We start from the raw sequence: 20,253 nt of genomic DNA, 5'->3' as shown, positions 1-20,253 counted from the left end.
GGAACTTTCGGGCAAATGAAATTCGCGGCTCGTCGGCCAAAGACACACTTGTTTCGAAACATCGTTCGGAACCTTGGCGGCTATGTGATTCGACAGCGGCAACACATGTGGGGTTTGGCTGTAGCTGGGATATACTATTGGGTGGCATAAGCGATCCCGGTATGCGTAGGGCAGAGCCGGCTCATTGTTTCGTTTCTGAATAGTGTACTGATTGAAGACATTGTTGAATGGCGAGCGGACTCTGGTAGTTAAGGTTCAAGTTGTCGAAGGTCTGGATCAGGATGTACGACCCTATATATTCATCACATACAGTCCCCTCAGAACCAGGAAGGCCGAGGAGAAAGCCAAGAAGTCCTGAACCCGCATCCATATATCTGCCGGCGGCAAAGGTACTGTGCCGACCAGCTCGGAGCGGGAGCGGGATAGCTCGGTTTAAGCCATCGCGGCTCTGCCGAGCTAGAGTGCAACCCATCTTCCAGCTATCATGAACGAAAAGACATCACCAGGCCGGATAACTGCAGCAGTCTGTCAAAGTCAGCAATTGGCGGCAACCGACCAAGTAGAACATCTCGGCAAGAGTGGAGATGAAGTCTATTCCTTGAGTTCGGCGCCCAAAACACCAAGTATCACCACTGCCCTATGAATGATGCAGCCGCGAAGTGTCCGCTCTTCCAGGATCCGGACATGCATGCTTGTATTTTAGTACATTATATAGTACACATTTTCATTGCTTCATGGGTATCTTTTTTCGGGGTGTATCCATTTTACTCGTTGATCTTGGCCAGGATCCTGCCAGCGCACACAACAGTCAGCACCACAACCATAGCATCCACATCAACATGAACGCGACGACTTACTCGCTGTCCCGGAAGAGATGGTACTCCTCCTCGCCAACCTTGACCGGCGAACCACCATACTATCTCTAGTCAGCCAAATCTCTTCTTCCCTACCCAAAACTGGTTCAACAATCCCGCGGTGACCCGTACCTGAGGAATCAGCACCCTGTCGCCGGCAGACACGCCCATGGGCATGCGCTTGCCGTCCTTGTCCAGCCCGCCGGGGCCGACGGCCAGGACCTTGGCCTCATTGAGCTCCTTGACGCTCGACTCGGGGAGGTAGATGCCGCTGGCCGTCTTGGCCTCGGCCTTGATGCGCTGCACGAGCACGCGGTCGAGCAGCGGGACGAGGGACTTGATGGAGCGGAGCGAGGTGGCCTGCCAGAGTACCAGTCAGTCAGTCAGTCAGTCAATCTACCGTGGCTATCCACAATCGGCGGATACGGGCGGTATGACAACAAGCTTCGGAACGACAACAAGCTTCGGAACTTCCGCGAAGCTGTCAAGGGCGTTGAGGCGGGAAGTAAAAGGGACGGGACAAACTCACCATTTTGTCAAGTGTTGTGTCGCGTGCGGAGCAAAGGTGCGAGCGTTGGTCGGTTAGATAGAGATGATGATTACGCGGTAGGAAGATGGAGGAAGGAAGTCTGCCGAAGAAAGAGAGCTCCGATTTCAATTGAGGAACCGAGAAGCGGATCACGGACCTCATCAGAGCTTCCAAGACCATCTAGAAAGCTCGCCAATTTTTTACTGGGTCCGGTTGCCGGCTGACCAATAGCATCGGTCCGCGCATTCCCGGCCCACCAAGAGCGCCCAAGCCGCATCTGGAAATTCGTGGGGAAGCTGATTGGCTGCGAAGAGGAAGCCGTCCTCGACCTCAACCTGGATGTTTCCCATGACCCATCATGCTGGAATGTGATGGTATAAAGGTGGTTGACCATCTTCTTGAGCCGGAGACTGGACTGTGTAATATCCCAGTTGTTCTATTCAAGTGCCGGTATATAGTATATATCCCGACTATCTATGCATGCTGGTTCTAACCCTCAACGACCCTATAGTTCCCTTTCTTCCCTTGAGAAGATTATCCTGCTTCTGAAGCCCTGCCTTTGTATCTCATGATGAATGAAACTTGAATAAACGCCCTTACCCAGAAGAAACTTAACCAGATCTGAATGCGCCAGCAAATGAGGACTCCCTTTCCCAAACTCCATCCTCCCAAGATGACCGAAACAGCAGCTGAGAAGACGAAAATTGCCGCGAAGATGTAAACGGACCAAAAGGAGCCACCAGCCATCTCTCAGAAACCCCGAGATATTTTGCCCCCTGACATACTTTATCCTCAGTATTTTCAACCATCTACTTGCTACCAGCCGGCGGCGCCGGGGGTTCCAGCACATGCGTATGATCCTCAGCATTCGCCACGAGCCCAGGTCCGACCTGGCGGCAAATCACCGAATCGGCCACCCAGGGGTCATCCAGAATCTCATCCATTTTTGCCCGCTTCTTGGGGTCTAGCTCCAGCATGCGCCCGATGACATGCCTGCTTTCTCGGGGCAGCAGCCGAAGAATCCGCCACGGGCCGCGGATCACCTCCTTCTTCTCCGCCGGCGGGGGATTGGCGGCTACGCCATCATGTCCTGCGTTGGACGTTGTCGTCGACGCCCTCTGCTGCTCATGTTGTCCGCCGCGCGCTTCTTTGTCGGCATTGCTGCGGAGGCTGTCCGGATCATAGTCTCTAGCCGGCGTATCGTGTAAAGCCGACATGGACTTGGACGGCGGCATGAGCAGTTTCTTGGGATCGTGGCCTGGCGTCGGCTCCGCTGCGAAGAGCTTGAACGAGTTGTCAGATAGCCGTGGAAGTTTCCATGGGAAACGTCTGAGGGTCATGCAGCAGAAGATGATGGCCAGGGACCAGATGTCTACCGCTTGAGGGTCGTACTTCTTCTCGTCATACACTTCGGGTGCGAGATACGGGTCCGAGCCAACGATTCCTGTGACACTCGTTAGTACGCCTGTGCGCTTTGACTAGAACTGCGGGTTCCACGACTCACCCGATGCAAGAACGATGCCACTTTCAAAAGGGTATTTGAAGACATGGGCACTGCCAAAATCAATGATCTTCATGATTCCGTGCTCGCTGACCACCACGTTGTCGAGTTTCAAGTCACGGTGAGCTAGCCCCATGCTGTGCAGGTACGTGACACCACTCAGAATCTGCAAGAAGCAGCAGCTGATCTCCTCGCGCGACATTCGTCCCGTCATGACAATGGCGAAAAGATCGTACGGAGCGTACTCCATCACCTCGTACCACTTGCCCCGCTCCTGGACAATATCGAGCGTTTCAATAATGTTGCCATGGTGCAGCGAAGAGCCAATGCAGTACTCAGCCGTGAGCTTCTTGACGTACTCACGCTCAGTCTCGTATGAATGGCGAGGACGGAATTCCTTGACAGCAAACACCACACCGTCCTCGGCACGTTTCATCAATCTCACAGACCCGCCCGCCCCGGCTCCTAGCACTTTCCCGAGCTTTCCGTACTTAGAGGAGAGGCCGTGGTCGTCGCCAAAGGGAATCTGCGTCGACTTGGAGGTGGGTGGCGTCTTCGAACCGGATCTAACGGACGGGGCGGGTGATGCAGTTCTTTTTGCCTTATTGCTAGGACCCAGCTTGAAGAACCTCTTCAAGTCGGCCATGGAGCTATTCCTGCTGTGAGAAAGGCCCTCATTTGACCGGCGTTTGTCTCCCAAGGCTTTGGGAAGGCTGATGGTCGACGACCCAGGCGAATCCCGCTTCTTCTTCCTGGGGAATATGAAGCGGGAATCGATGCCTTTTTGTGCCTGCCGCCTGCTTGCGGCATAAGGATCATTGGCTTCTCCCGGTGGCGGCGCGTGCCGGGTGTAAAATTGCGACGCGGTCAACGCTCTAGACGGGCTCGTGTCACGGGACGGTGGCACCGAACTGACGGGCGATGTCGACCCGCTTGCAGCACCCACCGTGAACAGCCCTTTACGGTGGTCGCCGAGCGCCGCTTGGATCTGCTCCCTTCCGTCCGAGGTTGCCGGCCTTCGTGAGCTGCGATCAGCATCAATCGATCCATGGGCGACAACTGGGCGCGATGAGCCGGGTGAAGGCGCTTCATGCATCGATTCCTGGGGCGTGATGATGTCTGAACTGCGCCCTCTGTCGTATACTCCGGGTGGTTCCCGTTTCGGTCCTCCGTCTGTAGTGTCCGTTCCTGCCGGTGTAAGAGGCGGCGAATGCATATCCATGGCGCGCGGACTGGCATTCAAGCGCGGCGAGCCGTGACTCGCTGAGTTTTGAGGAGTGGCCTGGCGACTAGGTTCTCGCGACTCATCATCACGGGATGCTGTCTGGATTTGCCTGTTAGTTGGGCGTTGAGAAAAGCAACCGGTCGAAAAATTGGAAAATGCGCCGCGGTAAAGCTGAAAGAGACCGCTACCAAGTTACACAGTCCCAACTGGACCGCCCGAGAACGACATAAAAAGACAGATCAGACGAACGTCCCGGTCGCCAAAACGACCGAAAACCAGAAGCAGCAGAACACGTACTCTTGAAGGTGGGAGGGAAAAGGCCTCGTAAGAGAAGATGTTCATTCTTCGTTCCTGGAGCGGGCAGGCCCGCAGCCTGTTGGAGAGGTCGCGGATCTGATCCGGCGTCACCTCGCCTGGGTCTCCGAGCGCGACACCGTCGGCGGACGGTGTGATCGTGGACATTGCATTATCTGGGGCAATCTCTTCGATGGTCGATTTAAAGCGTACTGCGGGCGAGGATTGGAGCTGTTGGCCGTCTTGGTCGTCCTCGCAGTTCTGAGCGGCCGAGCCTACATTATCTCCATACATATTAGCAAAAGAAGGCTTGGGAATTGCTTCAGCTGACGAGCCCAGCAGCTGCGCCAACCGATTGCGACTTGTGGTGGGGGCAATTCCGTATTCCGCGTATTGAGGGGCAACCTTTGTGTTTTTTTCCTTACCGTTTGCTTGAACTTTCTGGCGGTTATCCGCCGCCTTTTGGGCACTGCTCGCCATGTTTACTGCTATCAACACCGGAACCGCGGGTTCTTGGGAGAATGTGCCGAGGCGAAGGAAAGCGCGATGACGGGTGCAAGGATCAAAAAAGCGATTGCAAAAAGAAAGACGGTCAAATAAAGATGACGGCTTTGGCTGATAGCAAAACAGAAGTCATGGTGTGTTGGTGGGGCTCAGGTACGGATACTTTGCAGGTACTTGGTCTGGGGAGGGGTCGGCCCCGACGTTGGCTGCCATCTGCGGGAGGCACGGGTACCGTCCAAGGGCCGCTCCGTAGACCTTGACAGGCCCTTCCTAGCAATTGAGTCTCCGTGTGATTATTCCCGGGTGCTAAACCGGATGGGCATGAGTATGATTCATGTCCTTGGACGAGGCAACTGTGTCAAGTGTTGGGCTGATGAGCTCTGTTCCAGCGGGGACGCAGATAACCCGAAAGACACAGACAATTCATATGATAACGTGAGATCGGCACCTACGGGTGCGGGCTCCGCGGCAAAGGTGTCAACTTATCTATACGTCTCCCTCAAGTCGTCTAGCGTACGTAGCTACCCTTCTTGCAGATACCGGTACTGGCCATTCTCCGCATTGGATTGGTGCAATTCAAAGGATAAGTGGCAGCAGTTGGCTGATTATACACCTAGCTAACACGTGCAGCTCGGGATGGCTGTCGGTTGAGGAAATGCATGGGCCATGATTCCGATCGCAGCCGGGATGCTCGGAGTTCGGAACGCCTGACCCTTTCGGGGCTGCAGGCGCGCCTATCTTCCGTAAAGCCCCACCTGCCTCAACTTTGACAGGCTCAAACGTCCAGCTCGGCTTGTGACGCCGAGGTCGGGAAGGGACACGACAAATCCGGTGGTCTTTTCTCTCCCTTTAGCTGCGAGACCCATAAGACAGGTCTCATTCTTACCGCTGGTTTGCTCTATCTCGGTGTAGAGAAATGGCCCGTCTTAAACCGAACTGTCTGCCTCTCGAAAACCAGGCGAACAGGATAAACATGTCGGCCATTCCGCCTTGAAGTCTTTCCAGTTTCCAACTGCAGTGATTGATAATACAATGATATTACAGAGAGGGCTGCAGCGGGCAGCCATAAGGTATCAGTGATGGCCACATCGCCAGACGATAGCCTCATCCCGAGCCGTTTGAGAAGCAACCGCAACACCAGATGCGCCAAGCCCGCTGATGAGCATCCACAAGCCTTCAAAGAGCATCTATGGAACGACTGCGATGCCCATCGACTTGGCCTGGAAGATGATTGACCGGCAAAGCCCTTCGAGTGACAGGCCAGAAAGCCGTGTCTCGGATTGCTTGATCTTTGCGATTTCGTATACGTGCTTGAGGCTCACTGTCCCTACCGTCTCCTTGCCCGGATTGCTCGCCCCTTTCCTCTTGCCCTTTTTTTTGTCCATAGGTACTTCGGCCGCGTTGAGGAGAAGCCATGACGTTTGTGGTGTCCGAATCTCGAAGTGGAATGTCCTGTCTGGCCTGACGGTTACCCGCACGGGCATTGGAGTGCCGGGCTCGATGTGTTGTGTCCTGGCATTAAATTCCTGTATGCTCCTATTAGCGTAAAAGCCCCAATGGAAAGCAATGAGACTGACCTTGCAGAAATCCATTGACTTGATACCCTTGCTACCGAGAGCCGGACCTACTGGAGGGCTGGGACTTGCTTGGCCGGCTCCGACGATGATTTTGACCACCTGCTCTACGCCGCCCGCAGCGGACCGAGCCTTCGACATTTTCTTCGGCCGAGTATGCGCACGTTTAAAGGTTCGGTCGCGTTAAGTACGTGTGCAGAATGTTTGTGTGCGCTCGAGAATCGCTGTTAAAATCGAATCGAAGGTGATATGGACGGATATCGATAACTGAGCTTGTCTCCAGATGGCAGCTGAAAATTAGAAGTCTCTAGCCACTCCTCAGCCACACTTTGGCCCCTGTCGCACAAGCCCCACCCCCTCGGTCGAAGGCTGAAGCATGCCCTGTGCGCTAAAGTAGGGGATTAACGCCAGTGACGTCCACAAATGTGTGGTTACAACAGTGATCCCCTGGCGTTACCGCAGTTCCGGCTCAGGTGCTTACCTGACCCAAAGGCCCGGCGTCCTTCAACGGCTTTGAATGAACGGTTTAGGCTCGGCTTACACCCATCTCCTCACAAGCCAACTTCTCTCACGATAACCCTTCATCAAGACTTGCCGCATCTGGCATTTCAGGACGCACATCATGTTCAAGTGGGCGCAGCAGCAGTAAGCTTAACTCAGAGGGTCCAATACGTTACCCCACCGTGCCCTCCCCGGTTTCTGATCTGATCCTTCGCAGGCTGGCCAACGTCGCCGGCACACAGGAGCCTATCTACGGCCCGTCCGCCATCAAGTCGGTCGCCGAGGAGGCTGAGACAACACCCTACTCGGAGCTCACTCGGGATGATCTGAAATGGCAGGCGCCGGAGTCGACCTGCGTCGAGACGCACACCTTTTATTTCATGCCCGACGGTGGTCAGCTTGCCTTTGTCCAGGTCATCTATAGTAACGTGGCGTACGTTGACCGCGGCTTGTCCATCCATCAATCAAACTCCCATGTGCTGATCCGATTGACAGCGGCATCCGCACGACCTGCCAGTTCAACTGCAAGATCTTTAACCTGGACCGCTCAGAACCCCACCTGTGGTGCTCGACCCCGCTACAAAACCACGAATTCAGCGAGGATTATACAGGCTTCTATGCGAACGACTGCGCGGTCGAGCTCTCGGAGGATGGCACGACTTACACGATCAAGTCGATGAACGATGAACGGGCGATTGTCAACCTGACTGTCAAACGGACAGCCCCGGGATTCCAGGCCGGCAAAACAGGCAAGACGCTCTTCGGCACCGACCTGTCCAACCCCTGGGGCTCCATGCGGCATGTCTTCTGGCCAAGGTGCGTTGCCGAGGGAACCGTCACCACCAAAGAAGGCCCCATCGACTTCAAGGGCAAGGCCTTCTTTGTCCACGCGCTGCAAGGGATGAAGCCCCATCACGCCGCGGCCAGGTGGAACTTCTGCAATTTTCAGGGCCCGACATACTCGGCCATCCTGATGCAGTTCACTACACCGCCCTCATATGGTTCGACCGTGGTGAACGTCGGCGGAATCGCCAAGGACGGCGAGATCATCATGGCGGGCTGCAAGAACGACGTGGTCCACCTTGAAACGAAAAAGGACAGCGAAAACGACTGGCCGGAGCCGACGACCATTAAGTTCTCATGGGCAGGAGCTACCAAGGACGGGAAGCCGGTGGAGGCTGTGGTCGAGGGCGGCCTCGAGGAGAGACTCGATAGGATAGACGTCATGGCCGAAGTTCCCGGCTTTGTCAAGAACATTGTGGCCGCCGCAGCCGGTACAAAGCCGTATATCTACCAGGTTCGTAATTCTCGTCCGTTCACTGCAAGCCTTGCGCGCCGCTAACCTAAATCCACTAGTACTCCCCGCAAAAGACAAAGTTGTCGCTGAAGCTCAAAATTGGCGATGAGGAGGTTACCGAAGAGGGCTTTGTCTTCAGCGAAGCGACCTTCATCTCGGAATGAGTACCGTAGTCTTGGGCTGCCAAATCTCGGGTACTTTGGGTGTAGAAGTAGATGCAGTTGGGGATTCCGCGTTACAAGACGGCGACGATGATGTGAGTGAGATTGGCCCTCGTTACTAGACTTATTGCACGACGACGTGGTGGTTTCGAGTGGACTGGTGTTGAATAATCCAGAAACTTAAAAACATAGGCTTATAGATCTAACTACCCTAATATAATCGCAACAGATGATGTACTACACATCAGACTCGGATCGACTTGCCCAGTCTGTTCTAACAGAATATTGAGAGTGTGTGTGGACCTGATGTTGATGATACCTCGTGAGCTGCTAAGACCTATAAGCGCCTGGGATACAGACGCTGCAAACAAGTGCTAAATAATATGCTGGATCGTCGGGCCAACTTCACCTCAGCCATTACCTACCTTGTTCAGCCACAAATCGACTGCACAATGAGCTTCAAATCTGGGTGTTGACTCGAACATGACGGAGGGGCTCGAGGAAAGCTCACAGTACATATTACCCCACTTTTGGTATCCCGCACGGCCCTTTCTCAACCGCGACTTCCCAAGTTGAACGGGAAACCTCATCGACGTTCAACTTAAAGTTCACTTCCTCATCGCGCCCATGGGCCCTTACGAATCCTCTCCGCCCTTGTTTCACCCCAAATTGTAACGCAAACAAACCCAATATACCGCCGACTATCCCCCAGCAAGGTCGGCCGAAAGGCCTACAGCGCAAGGGGGTTGCCCTCTCCGGCAAATAACTGGGGGGGAAGACTGGCGCGAAGCGCCACAGGTGTGTACAGTACCCATACTTCGAGTCCTCTCTAATGGCTCGTCGGTTTTTTCGCCTTCAATTGCGCTGGCTTGCTAACGCCTATGAATTGAATGACAGAAAAATAACGAAGGATTGCATTCGTGGAATTAGTATGCCATTATCCTTCTCCTTTGTTTACCATACCAGACCAATTTGCTAACCGGTTACTCTAGCCAAGCCAGCCATCCGGTAAGGGAAAGAATCTTGGTTTCACAACGTCTCTAGTTTCGGGCATTCGAGTGGCTCTGGAGACAGCAGCTGTGCATTTTTCCCTGTTCACGTCCATGCTCGAGAATCCTTCTGAGAGTCTGGCTGTTGCTCCGGTCGCTCCTTCCGGAGTGGCGCTTTCAGTCATCTGGTTTTAGCTGCGCTAACAGTGAAGGTTGATGATAGCCGCCTCGCCCGGCGTGGAGGTGTTAAACGAATATCAGCCAGCATTTATGACGAGATCCGAGCGGCATTGAAAGCGCGTCTGGAAATGGTAGGTCTTTCTGCAATTGCCCACCAGCAGCTTCTTCTGACCTTTTCCACAGATCTTGCGTGACTGCGTCACGTATACGGAATACAGAAATGCAAAGACAGTGACAGTCCACGATGTAGTAACTCCAACCGCTGGGCCTTCAAAAGTTTAGCCATGCCAACTGATACCAGGTGATCTTCGCACTGAGACGTATTGGAAAGCCTATTTACGGCTTCGATCCAGAAACTTGGACACCCCCGAAGAAGAAGCAACAGGTCAACAATCCGGATGGAGATGACGATGAGTGAGTTGAGCGCTGTCTGCTAATCGGAAGGCCCTCGTTTTCCCACCTGCCGCGGCTTGTATAGGGTCATGCTTCAGGTTGGTATCAAGGCAAATCTTCCTGTTCTTTTCTAGCTTATGCTGGCGCTAAGGCGCAAGGCGCAATCTCCGGATACCAGGTTGGCACATGGGCTTCTTTTTTTATCTTGATCTAGGTATGGGTCGGTTGTGGGACTGGTCTCTTCGGAACAAACAAACGGGATACTGGCACATTGAACTCTCGGTCATCGACTCTTTGTGACGTGAAGCAAGACTCGTAATCGTCATATCCTACCAGGGCCAGCCCTATTCTTTAACGAAAGTCTACGTGGTATCTCTGTATAAACAAAACTGCTGCTCTCTCTTCCAGCAGCGTCATGCGATCATGAACATCGTCAGCCGTCCCTTCCCGCTAACGCCATATCCAACCGGGCTTCAAAACTCAACTTCCCCGCACCTGCCATCATATATCCTCCCAAACCAAACGCATGGCAGACCCACACATAAACATACCCTACCCCGGCACACACACCAGGGCCCAAGCCTCTCTCTCACCTCCGCCTCCCGCCTTCCCACGCAGCCAACACGGCCTCCAGCGCCCTCGCCGCCCTCATCTCCCTCTGCCTCAGCCCGCGGTTGAACAGTTCCGGCAGGACGGCCACGCTGTTGGCGTGCTCGCGGGCGAACCCAACCTGCGCGCCGCGCCCCCGCCGCTCGCGCGTCAGCCGCACCGCCTCGCGCAGCATGTCGCCCCCGACCCCGCGCCCGCGGTACCGCAGCTTGGTCGTCCACGCGCGTATGACACCCTTGCCGCCTCCTCTTCGGCTGTTTTGGCGGCTGTGGGGTTTTCGGCGGTTGCTGTGGTTGCTGTGGTTGTGGTGGTTTGATGCTGATGGTGAGGAGGAGGTGGAGGTGGAGGATGAGGAGGAGATGGAGGAGGTGCGGGAATGAGAGTACGCGGTGGTGCTGGTGGTGGTGGATAGGGGGGAGGAGATGTGCGGGTTGCTGCTCCCGGGGCGCTCCAAGCGGAGGATCAGCGCGCCAATCACTTCCCCGCCGAAGCGCGTGCCTATGACCACGTCGTTGTCGGCGAGAAAGTCCCATGACAGTGCCTCGGCGGCGCGCAGGTAGCCGGACGTGGCGAGGCGGATTGCTAGTAAGTAGCTTGTCACGGCGCCGCTGGCCAGCAGCATTGCCGTGCCCGGGTCGTGGTGATGGTTGTGGTCGTGGTGAGCCCAGGCGTAGCGGTAGATGGCTGCCAGCACGGCCAACAGCCCCGCCAGCGGCAGCGGGTGGAAAATGAGGCTCATGGCGGCCTGCTGGCGCTGCTGCGCGATGCTGTCGGCGACCAACTTGAGCGCGGCCGCCTTGTCGGCGCGCGAGGTCAGGATTTCGAGGGATAGTGGAGGCGGATCATCGTCTTCCAGAGCTGCTGGGCCGAGCGGGGTGCTGGCTGATAGGGGGGAGGGGGAAAGGGGTGGGAGGGACTGCGATGGGTACGGCCCTAGATTGGGCGTGGAGACGGTCGACGGCGTTGTCGAGTGTGTCAGGACCAGATTGGCCCGCAGGAATGTGAAGAATGCTGGTGGTCGCCATGTTAGCAACGTGATCCACTACCTCGGTTTGTTCGCGAATCCAGAATGTAACTGTGGGATGCCAACGGAGTGGTTGCCCCGCGCCCCCCTTTAGCCGTCGGCTGACAGATGTCACGCTTGCAGACGGTAAGGTGGATCTCGATTCTCAAGATGCCGAGTTTGAGCGGGAGATAAGTTTACTCCCAAATCTGGCCGATACCTGACGCTCAAGACCGTCTTGATGCTTGCATCTCGCCTGATCAAGTCCTCCACCGCAACTGACTCCATAACGGACAGATGGCGACATCTCAACGTCGATTTAAGGGGCTTTGTTTGGCTTACCTGCACTGGTCTTTAGAGCGGGCATTGAATTGATCCTATCAACAATAGTGCTTGTGTTGGCGGCGCTCAAGTTGAGCTCGGTGACGGCCCCTGAGCCGGCCATGTCTAAGACATGTACAAGGCTTGTACAGTACACGCTGCGATTCTTGTGTACGTCGGATGCTCCGTTCGGCGTAGGACGGGACGGGGCCCGAGGTGTCGGAAGCGAGGAGACGCTCGGCTAAAAAATTTAGGTAGCACCGGTTAGCTGCATTGCGGATACTCCGTATCGGCGAGTTCGGCGCCGTGGACCCTTGAGCTGTCGTCCGAATCTCCACTATCCAAAAGGGCTGAGAAGATGAAGATGGAGACCGTCTTTCATGTGAATGATTTACAAAGGAGCAGAAAGATATTGCTGGAGGGTAGGACGGCGCAACCCAACGCCAATCCAGTCGATCTCCGCAATCTGGGACATGGCGTAGTTTATCTCCCCTCACATAGATTAACCTGAAGCGGACGATAAGCGCAACCACTCGCAGGATGACGCCAGACAGGAAACAATGGAGTCGGCGATAACCGCGTTTAGAAGCCGTCCTGCATGCTATTAGTGTAGATAGACCGCTGACTGGTTCTTTCATGCTGCTTGCATTGCACCTTCACCCTCTCCCGCTCAAGCAAGGAGACACCTCGACGGTTATCCTTGCTGCCCCGCACAGATCTGCTGGTGGTGTCGAGCGGTTTTGCAGTCGTGATAAACCGATAAGGACAGGCGATAAATGAGGTCGCCAAGGCAAGGAGGGCATGCGGCCTTGATACAGTAGTCCGAATCACGGCAGCATTTTGTTCATCAGAACCAAGACGTCAGGTTTCCATTCTCCGACTGTACTGTATGTGCATACAATACTATACATAATACGAGGGATTGTTCAAGTGCAGTGATGGATATACCTAGGAGGATTGTGGAAGCCTCATGGAGCACGATGTCGGGTGCTCACAGGTGAGTCACCTACATAGCCAACTTCCTCATCTCAGGTTCCAGGAAACATCCTCGCCAAGGCGCACCTGAACTGGAAACATATCTGCGAATTCTGAATAGTTCCTCGTCGAAATATTACATCCGGCTTCCATGGATCGCTGCAGGAAAAGCTGGTGAATTGGACTGACGTCCTTTGTACGACGTGAAGGGTCTGAGAAGTGGTGAATGGTGAATGAGGTGCCCTTGGTGATCCAAATTTGTGGTGATCGGCCCCAGATCGGGTAGGCTCGGTATGTGTAGGAGGCAGCTGTGGGGCTCTGCACCAGTGCACCCTGCGTTGCGGGTTCCGGAAGGAAACGGGCAGCCAGTTTCTCGTACTGAACGGCCAGCTTACTCTGGCCCGAAGAATCCCGACCCCCAAAACCAAACCGACAGCCAAAGAGAGAAACCCATTGTCTCAAGGCTGTCATACGGGCCTGGATTTTTCGCTTTAGTGGCTTGGAAGGAAACTGATCCCAGCTGGACTCCGTACCGAGTTGCTAAGTGGTTCATGCTGCCAGTTTTTGATGGTCAAATGTCGGATGCCGGAGGAACTCGGCCTCACTGCCCGCGTTTGACTCCCCTTCGTACACTTTTCGTACATTTTATTCCCTATGAGTTGTTGGCGCAGCTAGGTATGGGTTGCCCAGCTTTTGTCAGCCAGACGCCTGGTATAAAATGCAGCATGGCTTCTTCGTCCGAGTCCATGCAGTCCTGGCCTCACCAGTGACAACTTAGTTCAACATACCTTACTTGCTAAGGCAATCGAGATACCTTAACTATCAGATCTGAACTAGCCTCCTTATCATCCGATGATTTCCGTTGGACCTGGGAAGAACATCTGCTCCCTCTCGCCTAAACAGGCAGCAAAGCTCAGCCAGGCGGCGGCACCTCTATTCTGCAAGATACATCCCGTAGCGGGACTCGGATATCCAGTCGGACTCCGTGCTGCTGCTGCAATCCATCAGTCCCGCCAGCCGACTTCCTCCACACGGCACTTCTCAACAACAAGTTCCAACCAGCTCCGGGACTTCTTCCCACGCAAAGAGACAACCTACATCCGGCAGACTCCGCCCGCATGGCCTCACCATGGGTACACAGAGGAGGAGATGCTGTCGGTGGTACCCGAACACCGCAAGCCAAAGACAGTAAGTGACTGGCTTGCTTGGCGTCTAGTCCGCCTGTGCAGGTGAGTTCAACCCGCAAATCTGCGAGAGAGAGAGAACCGGGTGGCTCTAACAGAAACATAGATGGGGTACCGACCTTGCGACTGGTGTCAGGCCGGAGCAACAAGTGGATAAGAAGAATCCGACTACTGCCATTTCCGCAAAACCGCTAACTGAAGCGCAATGGGTACGGTCCTTCCCCCGAATCCGCGTAGAAGGCATGTCCTAACAACGAACCCTACAGCTGGTGCGCTTCATCTTCCTCGAGTCGATTGCCGGGGTTCCAGGCATGGTTGCCGGGATGCTCCGGCACCTCCACAGCCTACGTCGCCTCAAGCGCGACAACGGCTGGATCGAGACGCTGCTCGAGGAGTCGTACAACGAGCGCATGCATCTGCTGACCTTCATGAAGATGTCTGAGCCCGGCTGGTTCATGAAGACGATGATCCTGGGCGCGCAGGGCGTCTTCTTCAACGCCATGTTTCTCAGCTACCTGATCTCGCCAAAGATCACGCACCGATTTGTCGGCTACCTCGAGGAGGAGGCCGTCCACACGTACACCCGCTGCATCCACGAGATTGAGCGGGGCGACCTCCCAAAGTGGTCCGATCCGGCCTTTGAGGTTCCCGAGATTGCCGTGACGTACTGGCGGATGCCCGAAGGGAAGCGCTCCATGCGAGATCTGCTCCTCTATATCCGCGCTGACGAGGCGTGCCATCGCGGCGTCAATCACACCCTGAGCAACCTCAACAACAAGGAGGATCCCAACCCGTTTGTCAGTGACTACAAGGCCGGCTCGGATCGCCAAAGACCTATCAATCCGGCCTTGAAGCCGACGGGGTACGAGCGAGAAGAGGTCATCGGCTGAGAGTCGTTCTTTTTGAAATGGTCTTGTTTTTCTCACGTTTTCTTTTCCACCTGCATTGTCGCAACGGTCCAGTGGGTTTAGTTTGTTTTTGGACATTGGCCGGCGGCCGTTGGCAACAAAATAGACATGATACCACCTTCTCCTCTCTGCATCATGGTAGTCAAGGGGATTTGGGATCGGAAAAGGCAGGAGAAAATGATTAAGGCGTTCGGGATACATTATGGCGTACCAACCGTGGGGTTTTGCTTTCAATCGGAATACTCGCACGGGCGACAGAGACCATAGAACTCATATTAAATTGCGCAAATCAACTGGACTCGAAGTTCAAGAAAGAACCTACTCATCCAGTTGTGAGATGACGAATGAGTTGCGCGGAATCGGCTCCTTAATGCATCGCCACACTCCATGCAAGTCAGCCCTCACCCCTTTCGTCCTCTCTCTGCCCCCCTGTTGTCAACGTCACTGCTTTCCGGCCCTCACCTTGTTTATTCGTCAGTATTTCGAGAGTTCATGCGAACATACACTTCCTAGCCAAGATGTTTGACATGGAGCTTCTGTGTAGGTGGACACTATCCCACAGGTATTGTACCTGGTGGTGCATGATCGATGCTGACAACTCACTGGATCCGTTGCCCACAAACAGTGGAAGGGTTTGGGTGGGTTTTGGACACCCTTATATCACGAAGGCCAACGGATATAAATGCGGATAGGGCTGCAGGCCATTGTCGTCGAATCCCAGCTCTCCTTTCCAAGGGCACGCGTTCAGGTACCACTGCGGGCGACTGCCGCTAAGCGAAACAGCGGAAACAGGTTTAGGTAAGTATCCGATGCATAAATTGTACACGAGGGTTGTCTGGGACAGCTTCAAAAACTCTCACCAACAGGTGGGTGGTATAGAAAGGATGGTGGCTTAGTATTGCCCGCGATGGAGGAGCTACGCGAGTTGGTGTTGAGGGGTTCGAGATGAAGCTGTCTTCTCTTTCAACAGAAATCTGTTCAGAACCTGCAATCTCTGTGTCACGAGCCCCGACAGCAGCCTCGTTTCTGGCGAGTTGTGCCTTTGTGCGGTCTTCGTTGCCTTGCGAATCCTAATGCGACCTTCCCCTGCCCCGCCTTTTCTTCCCGTTCCTCGGGGCCCCTGTAATAGCTTGGGCTCCAAGGTGCTGACGGCGCTGGGCGCCCAAAGGCACATGGATCTTAGCTCCCTCGCTGTGAGTCCTAACGTTATGGGCCGCACGATGCTCTTGGTCTGCAGGTGGTCGGTCAAGGAGCAGTGGAGGTGAAATAGGTTGGGTGTAACTTTAAGGTTAGGCTTTTGATACCACAGGTCTAGGTAGGAACCCGTACCCCACATATCGCAAGGACCAGCAGTCCCTGACGCCAAATTGAGCAACTTCTTTTGGAGTTCACATTCCATTGACAGACAACTCCAGTCATTCACACCGCGCTTGTTGAAATTACACTACATCCATATGTACAATACTCGTGCAGACGGGACTGTACGAGTTCGGTGACGGCCCGACGAGACATCAGAGGATGGCGGCTAATGCGCCCAAAGGACTGAGATCTGGGCGCCAAGACTGTGCATCAAAACCCGACAACGATTCGCTTGTCTCAGTGCTCATACCCCACTCAACCCCGTGCCCTGCCTAGACCGACCCAGCTCTCACCGGCCCCTCAATGCTTTGTCGTCTCCATCCCACATCCCATGTCGTGACCAGATCGAAGTGCGACCCCCTTTTCAGTCACAGCGCTGCAAAACCGCTATATTCAATCTTGCTTTGGTCCCGATTATACTAGCTGTCTGGCAGCGACGCAAAACACCCAATCCTATTCTGTCCTCTCTTGGCTTTGCCAGCTAAGCACCCGCAAACTTTCGCGGGGCGTCAACGTTGCAGCGTGTCAGATCGCGGGCGCGTCCCGAGTCGCTGCACAGCCCCTCTCTTTGCACAGCCTCTCTCCAAGGCAGTCTGGCGGTCAGCCTTACACACTTCTAAAGACAGCAACACCATTGTTGTACATCCGAGTAAACGGATCGGGATCGTCCCATGGACCAACAGCATCCCCAGGTCCGCGGGCGATCGCTCTCGGCAGCATCTACCGGCGGCGGAGATGCGGCGCATCAGCCACGCCATATAAGTAACCATTCTCCGTCGCCTGCCCGCTTCCCCAATCCGAACGAAGCCGGATCGTCACCTCTTGGTCTTGGTCTCGGTCCTGTCGAGTCTGCCGCCCACCAGTTTTCCGGAAACCAGTCCGACTTCTCGGCTTATGATGCCAACGCGGGCAGCTTCCTGAGTAACCAGCAGCCTTCGCCCCAGCCCTTCTCCCAGCCTGGCCTCACCGATCCATCCGCTATCGCCGCCTTCGACTTGACTGGAAGCTTTTCGTCCCAGACGCAGCAGCAGCAGCCTTCTGGTCTGTTGGCGCCGACCTTTGGCGACGCCGACTTCACTATCTTCCCGCCTACTCCGGGTGAGCCACAGTACACCACGCCTCTTTTTGCTGCCGACAGTCAGCAGCAACTGTCTCCCCCGGATCCTAACATGATGGCACAATCACCGTCCTTCAACCAGCACCAGTTCCCAAGCCCACCTGGGAGACACTCAAGAAATGTCTCGCTTGGTCCAGAGGCTGCTCTCCGGCGAGGACAGGACTGGAGCCCCAGCGGTCCTCAATTCCAAACACACAGACGCAGCCCGTCAGAATACTCTGACGTCTCTTCCGCCGCGCCCTCTCCCCATCTAGCCAGCTCAGACACTTTCGACCAGATTGACCACAGCCATTCGCCAATGCAACGGCCGCAGGACGCCGCCCTGTTTCACGAGCTACACGGCATTGGAAGCTTTAGCATCTCCGATTCCGGGGCGCATTCTCCCGGGCACGCTAGGAGTCCGTCTCATAGCCCGGCCATCTCGCCGCGCATACCGCCACAGCAGCTCCCTGACATGGGCCAGCAGGGTCATTTCATGCTACAGACGCAGAACAATGGCTTTGGCCCGCCGTCGTACTTGCAGGCTCCGCAAGAAGCATTCCCCCAACTCCCGCAAGAGACCCAGGAAATGCAGCAGGGGGGGATGCCCGCTCCACCGTCCATCAACATTGACTTCGCGCCAACAGCCGTGAGAACCGGGTTTGAACCTCCAAAGCTTGATGTAGACTCGTTAACGCCCCCAGAGCGAGGTTCGTTGCTCTATCTGCCCGTGTGTGAGCGTAGAAGACTAACTATGCCATTAGGGCGACCAAGATCGCGGCCGCGCGCTGCCACTGATATAGGCCCCTACAATAACGGCGGTGCTCTGCTTAGCAGTCACCGCAGCCCTTCGGTCTCGGGAGGTCTTTCTCCTGATTCTGCCGCCGACGCACGCTCCGACTCGTCCCGTTCGTTGTCCCCTCTCGACCGCACAGGCGGCTCGGGTAGGCGGCGTCAGTCGACCTCGGCGGTTCCAAACAACGTGATTGCTCTTCGTCTAGCCGACCCCGACTACAACGGCGCCGGCGGGCAAGGGGAAGCTGGTGCAGGCGGCTCGAAACGAGTCCAGAAACACCCCGCAACGTTTCAATGCTCCTTATGCCCCAAGCGCTTCACGCGAGCATACAACCTGCGGTCGCACCTCCGGACGCACACAGACGAACGGCCGTTTGTATGCACCGTCTGCGGCAAAGCCTTTGCACGTCAGCACGATCGCAAGCGGCACGAGGGTCTCCATTCCGGAGAGAAGAAGTTTGTCTGCAAGGGCGATCTCAAAAGCGGCGGACAATGGGGCTGCGGTCGACGATTCGCCCGCGCGGACGCGCTGGGCCGCCATTTCCGCTCCGAGGCTGGACGCATCTGCATAAAACCGCTCTTGGACGAGGAGATCCACGAACGGCAGCGGGCGTGGAACGAGCAGCGGGTGCAGCAGGCCGCCTCGCAGGGCATGGTCATGCAGTCCCCGGGCATGATGATGCCGCCCGGCATGGACCCCAACGCCCCGGCCGGGTACCCGATGGATGCCAGCGGGAACTACGCGCTGCCGCAGGCACTGCTGGCGCAGTATCCCGCCCTGGCGCAAATGAATTGGTCGGGCAACGGCATGGAGGATGATTTGAGCGGCGGAAGCGGCTTTGATGCCAGTGATTATGACGACGGCGACGATGGAGGCTACGTCAGTGGACCTGGCACCGGGTTTGGGCCTGGCGGCATGCAAGAGGGCTTTGGTGAGATGGGGTATGCGAGTGACTATGGCGGACGTTGATGTTTTGTTTTCTTTACTATGGGTTGTTCTTTTACCTCCTTTATCCTTTCGGTTCTGGTTGCCCTGGTGAGGGAGTATTCCGGTTTATATCGGCGCATCTTGGGCTCGGCGTGGTTATGCCCCCCTTTTTCTGAGCGGGTAAGGACGTGTCGCCTATATTTGTCGAACTTGCTTTAGTTCGAATTCGTTTCTCATGTGGATATCCCCCTCGACTCAGTTATGTTTGCATCCCTCACTGTGGGGTTGTTCATGACGTTGATGAATTTATTATCGGACTTTTACTGGCCGTTTTTTGGGTATGGGAAGATGGACCAAGGCCCAATCAAGCATGTGGATGGCACGGCACTTATGGATGGCTATGGCTATATTATAGGGGTATTGGTTTTCTTAGACCGGGTTGCCGCCGCTTATAGATACCAGCCAATTTTGAGTCGTTTCTGTTCCTCCTGCGGTTGTTCTCGCTCAGAGAAGTGTGACCTGGTCTCGTAGAGTAGTCCTTGGGTGAGGTATGCTGCTCGAGTGTTGGGTGTTGCGGTCAAACTCCCTAGGGAAGGCAACTTGCACATATGGTTACGCTGTGTCGTGAAGAATCTTTGCCTCAAGGGGCACAGCCTAGCTAGCACCGGTAATAGCATGTGGGCTTGTCCGCTTCTTAGCCGGACAACCGGTGCATAAGGATGGCCTCGAACTGACCCTACACAAGTTAGAGCAGCCCGAGTCAGGTCTTTGGGTTCCTACCCGGACCCGGAATCGTCTCGAGAATCCAACGTGGTGAAGTAGCCCGCTCTAGGACAGCCAGGTGTCCAATTCGCGGGGACTTTGCTCAATACCTGACACCTTACCATGCACTGGTAAAGATTGAGCATAAAATCCTCCAGGAGTCGAAGGGAAGGTGGGTGATTATCAGTGGTGCGCCAGGTGCAAGTAGCGTGAGCTTGGTGGTAATGCAGAGAATGTTGAGGCCGGCCTCATCGCTACCATGATCGACTTTCCATGTGCGGTAACCATGCAACATCTCCGCGATTGATGGG

At 55.3% G+C, this 20,253-nt stretch overlaps 10 protein-coding genes across 10 annotated transcripts; 5 read left to right on the top strand and 5 right to left on the bottom strand.

Annotated features, from left to right (window-relative positions):
* Positions 1-285: 285 nt before the first annotated feature.
* Positions 286-1,411, bottom strand: N656DRAFT_775905 (chaperonin Cpn10). The gene is made up of 4 exons (XM_064814526.1): positions 1,384-1,411; positions 987-1,214; positions 858-916; positions 286-789 (listed from the first exon to the last, which is right to left on the bottom strand). The coding sequence occupies exons 1-4, from the start codon at positions 1,384-1,386 to the stop codon at positions 765-767; spliced, it is 315 nt and encodes a 104-aa protein (XP_064673487.1). The 5' UTR covers positions 1,387-1,411; the 3' UTR covers positions 286-764.
* A 389-nt stretch (positions 1,412-1,800) lies between these two features.
* Positions 1,801-4,679, bottom strand: N656DRAFT_725723 (Pkinase-domain-containing protein). The gene is made up of 3 exons (XM_064812562.1): positions 4,407-4,679; positions 2,888-4,208; positions 1,801-2,827 (listed from the first exon to the last, which is right to left on the bottom strand). The coding sequence occupies exons 1-3, from the start codon at positions 4,569-4,571 to the stop codon at positions 2,193-2,195; spliced, it is 2,121 nt and encodes a 706-aa protein (XP_064673486.1). The 5' UTR covers positions 4,572-4,679; the 3' UTR covers positions 1,801-2,192.
* Positions 4,680-6,094: 1,415 nt separating this feature from the next.
* N656DRAFT_703244 (ribosomal protein L11) lies at positions 6,095-6,622 on the bottom strand (the record flags this gene model as incomplete). The annotated part of the gene is made up of 2 exons (XM_064811091.1): positions 6,095-6,433; positions 6,485-6,622. The coding sequence occupies 2 exons, from the start codon at positions 6,620-6,622 to the stop codon at positions 6,095-6,097; spliced, it is 477 nt and encodes a 158-aa protein (XP_064673485.1).
* A 481-nt stretch (positions 6,623-7,103) lies between these two features.
* Positions 7,104-8,443, top strand: N656DRAFT_702585 (oxidative stress survival, Svf1-like protein; the record flags this gene model as incomplete). The annotated part of the gene is made up of 4 exons (XM_064811033.1): positions 7,104-7,126; positions 7,200-7,415; positions 7,478-8,279; positions 8,339-8,443. 4 exons carry the CDS (start codon positions 7,104-7,106, stop codon positions 8,441-8,443), a joined length of 1,146 nt encoding a protein of 381 aa, XP_064673484.1.
* Positions 8,444-9,272: 829 nt separating this feature from the next.
* Positions 9,273-10,027, top strand: N656DRAFT_702794 (uncharacterized protein; the record flags this gene model as incomplete). The annotated part of the gene is made up of 4 exons (XM_064811049.1): positions 9,273-9,369; positions 9,637-9,740; positions 9,793-9,858; positions 9,911-10,027. 4 exons carry the CDS (start codon positions 9,273-9,275, stop codon positions 10,025-10,027), a joined length of 384 nt encoding a protein of 127 aa, XP_064673483.1.
* A 564-nt stretch (positions 10,028-10,591) lies between these two features.
* Positions 10,592-12,059, bottom strand: N656DRAFT_766180 (uncharacterized protein; the record flags this gene model as incomplete). The annotated part of the gene is made up of 2 exons (XM_064813461.1): positions 10,592-11,622; positions 11,957-12,059. The coding sequence occupies 2 exons, from the start codon at positions 12,057-12,059 to the stop codon at positions 10,592-10,594; spliced, it is 1,134 nt and encodes a 377-aa protein (XP_064673482.1).
* A 1,512-nt stretch (positions 12,060-13,571) lies between these two features.
* Positions 13,572-14,290, top strand: N656DRAFT_407196 (AOX-domain-containing protein). Its single transcript, XM_064809555.1, has one exon. The coding sequence runs from the start codon at positions 13,763-13,765 to the stop codon at positions 14,141-14,143; it is 381 nt and encodes a 126-aa protein (XP_064673481.1). The 5' UTR covers positions 13,572-13,762; the 3' UTR covers positions 14,144-14,290.
* N656DRAFT_775900 (alternative oxidase) lies at positions 14,198-15,307 on the top strand. The gene has a single exon (XM_064814525.1). It carries the CDS (start codon positions 14,406-14,408, stop codon positions 14,982-14,984), a length of 579 nt encoding a protein of 192 aa, XP_064673480.1. The 5' UTR covers positions 14,198-14,405; the 3' UTR covers positions 14,985-15,307.
* A 459-nt stretch (positions 15,308-15,766) lies between these two features.
* On the bottom strand, positions 15,767-16,717 carry N656DRAFT_408069 (uncharacterized protein). The gene has a single exon (XM_064809556.1). The coding sequence runs from the start codon at positions 16,399-16,401 to the stop codon at positions 15,919-15,921; it is 483 nt and encodes a 160-aa protein (XP_064673479.1). The 5' UTR covers positions 16,402-16,717; the 3' UTR covers positions 15,767-15,918.
* A 315-nt stretch (positions 16,718-17,032) lies between these two features.
* On the top strand, positions 17,033-19,222 carry N656DRAFT_834965 (uncharacterized protein; the record flags this gene model as incomplete). Its single annotated transcript, XM_064818738.1, has 1 exon — positions 17,033-19,222. The coding sequence occupies one exon, from the start codon at positions 17,033-17,035 to the stop codon at positions 19,220-19,222; it is 2,190 nt and encodes a 729-aa protein (XP_064673478.1).
* Positions 19,223-20,253: the final 1,031 nt, after the last annotated feature.

This window comes from Canariomyces notabilis (assembly GCF_033297395.1).
Source record: "Canariomyces notabilis strain CBS 508.74 unplaced genomic scaffold N656scaffold_3, whole genome shotgun sequence".
Lineage (NCBI taxonomy): Eukaryota > Fungi > Ascomycota > Sordariomycetes > Sordariales > Chaetomiaceae > Canariomyces > Canariomyces notabilis.
This window is presented reverse-complemented; position numbering and strand designations above follow the sequence as displayed.

Excerpts from the sequence above, each read along its gene's own strand:
- N656DRAFT_775905 (XM_064814526.1), bottom strand. Across the intron at positions 917-986 it reads ACAGGGTGCTGATTCCTCAG|TATGGTGGTTCGCCGGTCAA; the intron begins GTACGGGTCACC and ends GACTAGAGATAG. Across the intron at positions 790-857 it reads CATCTCTTCCGGGACAGCGA|GATCCTGGCCAAGATCAACG; the intron begins GTAAGTCGTCGC and ends GTGCGCTGGCAG.
- N656DRAFT_775900 (XM_064814525.1), top strand. The coding sequence starts at position 14,406 with ATGGTTGCCGGGATGCTCCGGCACCTCCACAGCCTACGTCGCCTCAAG.
- N656DRAFT_408069 (XM_064809556.1), bottom strand. The coding sequence starts at position 16,401 with ATGGAATGTGAACTCCAAAAGAAGTTGCTCAATTTGGCGTCAGGGACT.
- N656DRAFT_407196 (XM_064809555.1), top strand. The coding sequence starts at position 13,763 with ATGATTTCCGTTGGACCTGGGAAGAACATCTGCTCCCTCTCGCCTAAA.
- N656DRAFT_725723 (XM_064812562.1), bottom strand. The coding sequence starts at position 4,571 with ATGTCCACGATCACACCGTCCGCCGACGGTGTCGCGCTCGGAGACCCA. Across the intron at positions 4,209-4,406 it reads TTTCCCTCCCACCTTCAAGA|ACAGCATCCCGTGATGATGA; the intron begins GTACGTGTTCTG and ends AGGCAAATCCAG. Across the intron at positions 2,828-2,887 it reads TGGCATCGTTCTTGCATCGG|GAATCGTTGGCTCGGACCCG; the intron begins GTGAGTCGTGGA and ends CGAGTGTCACAG.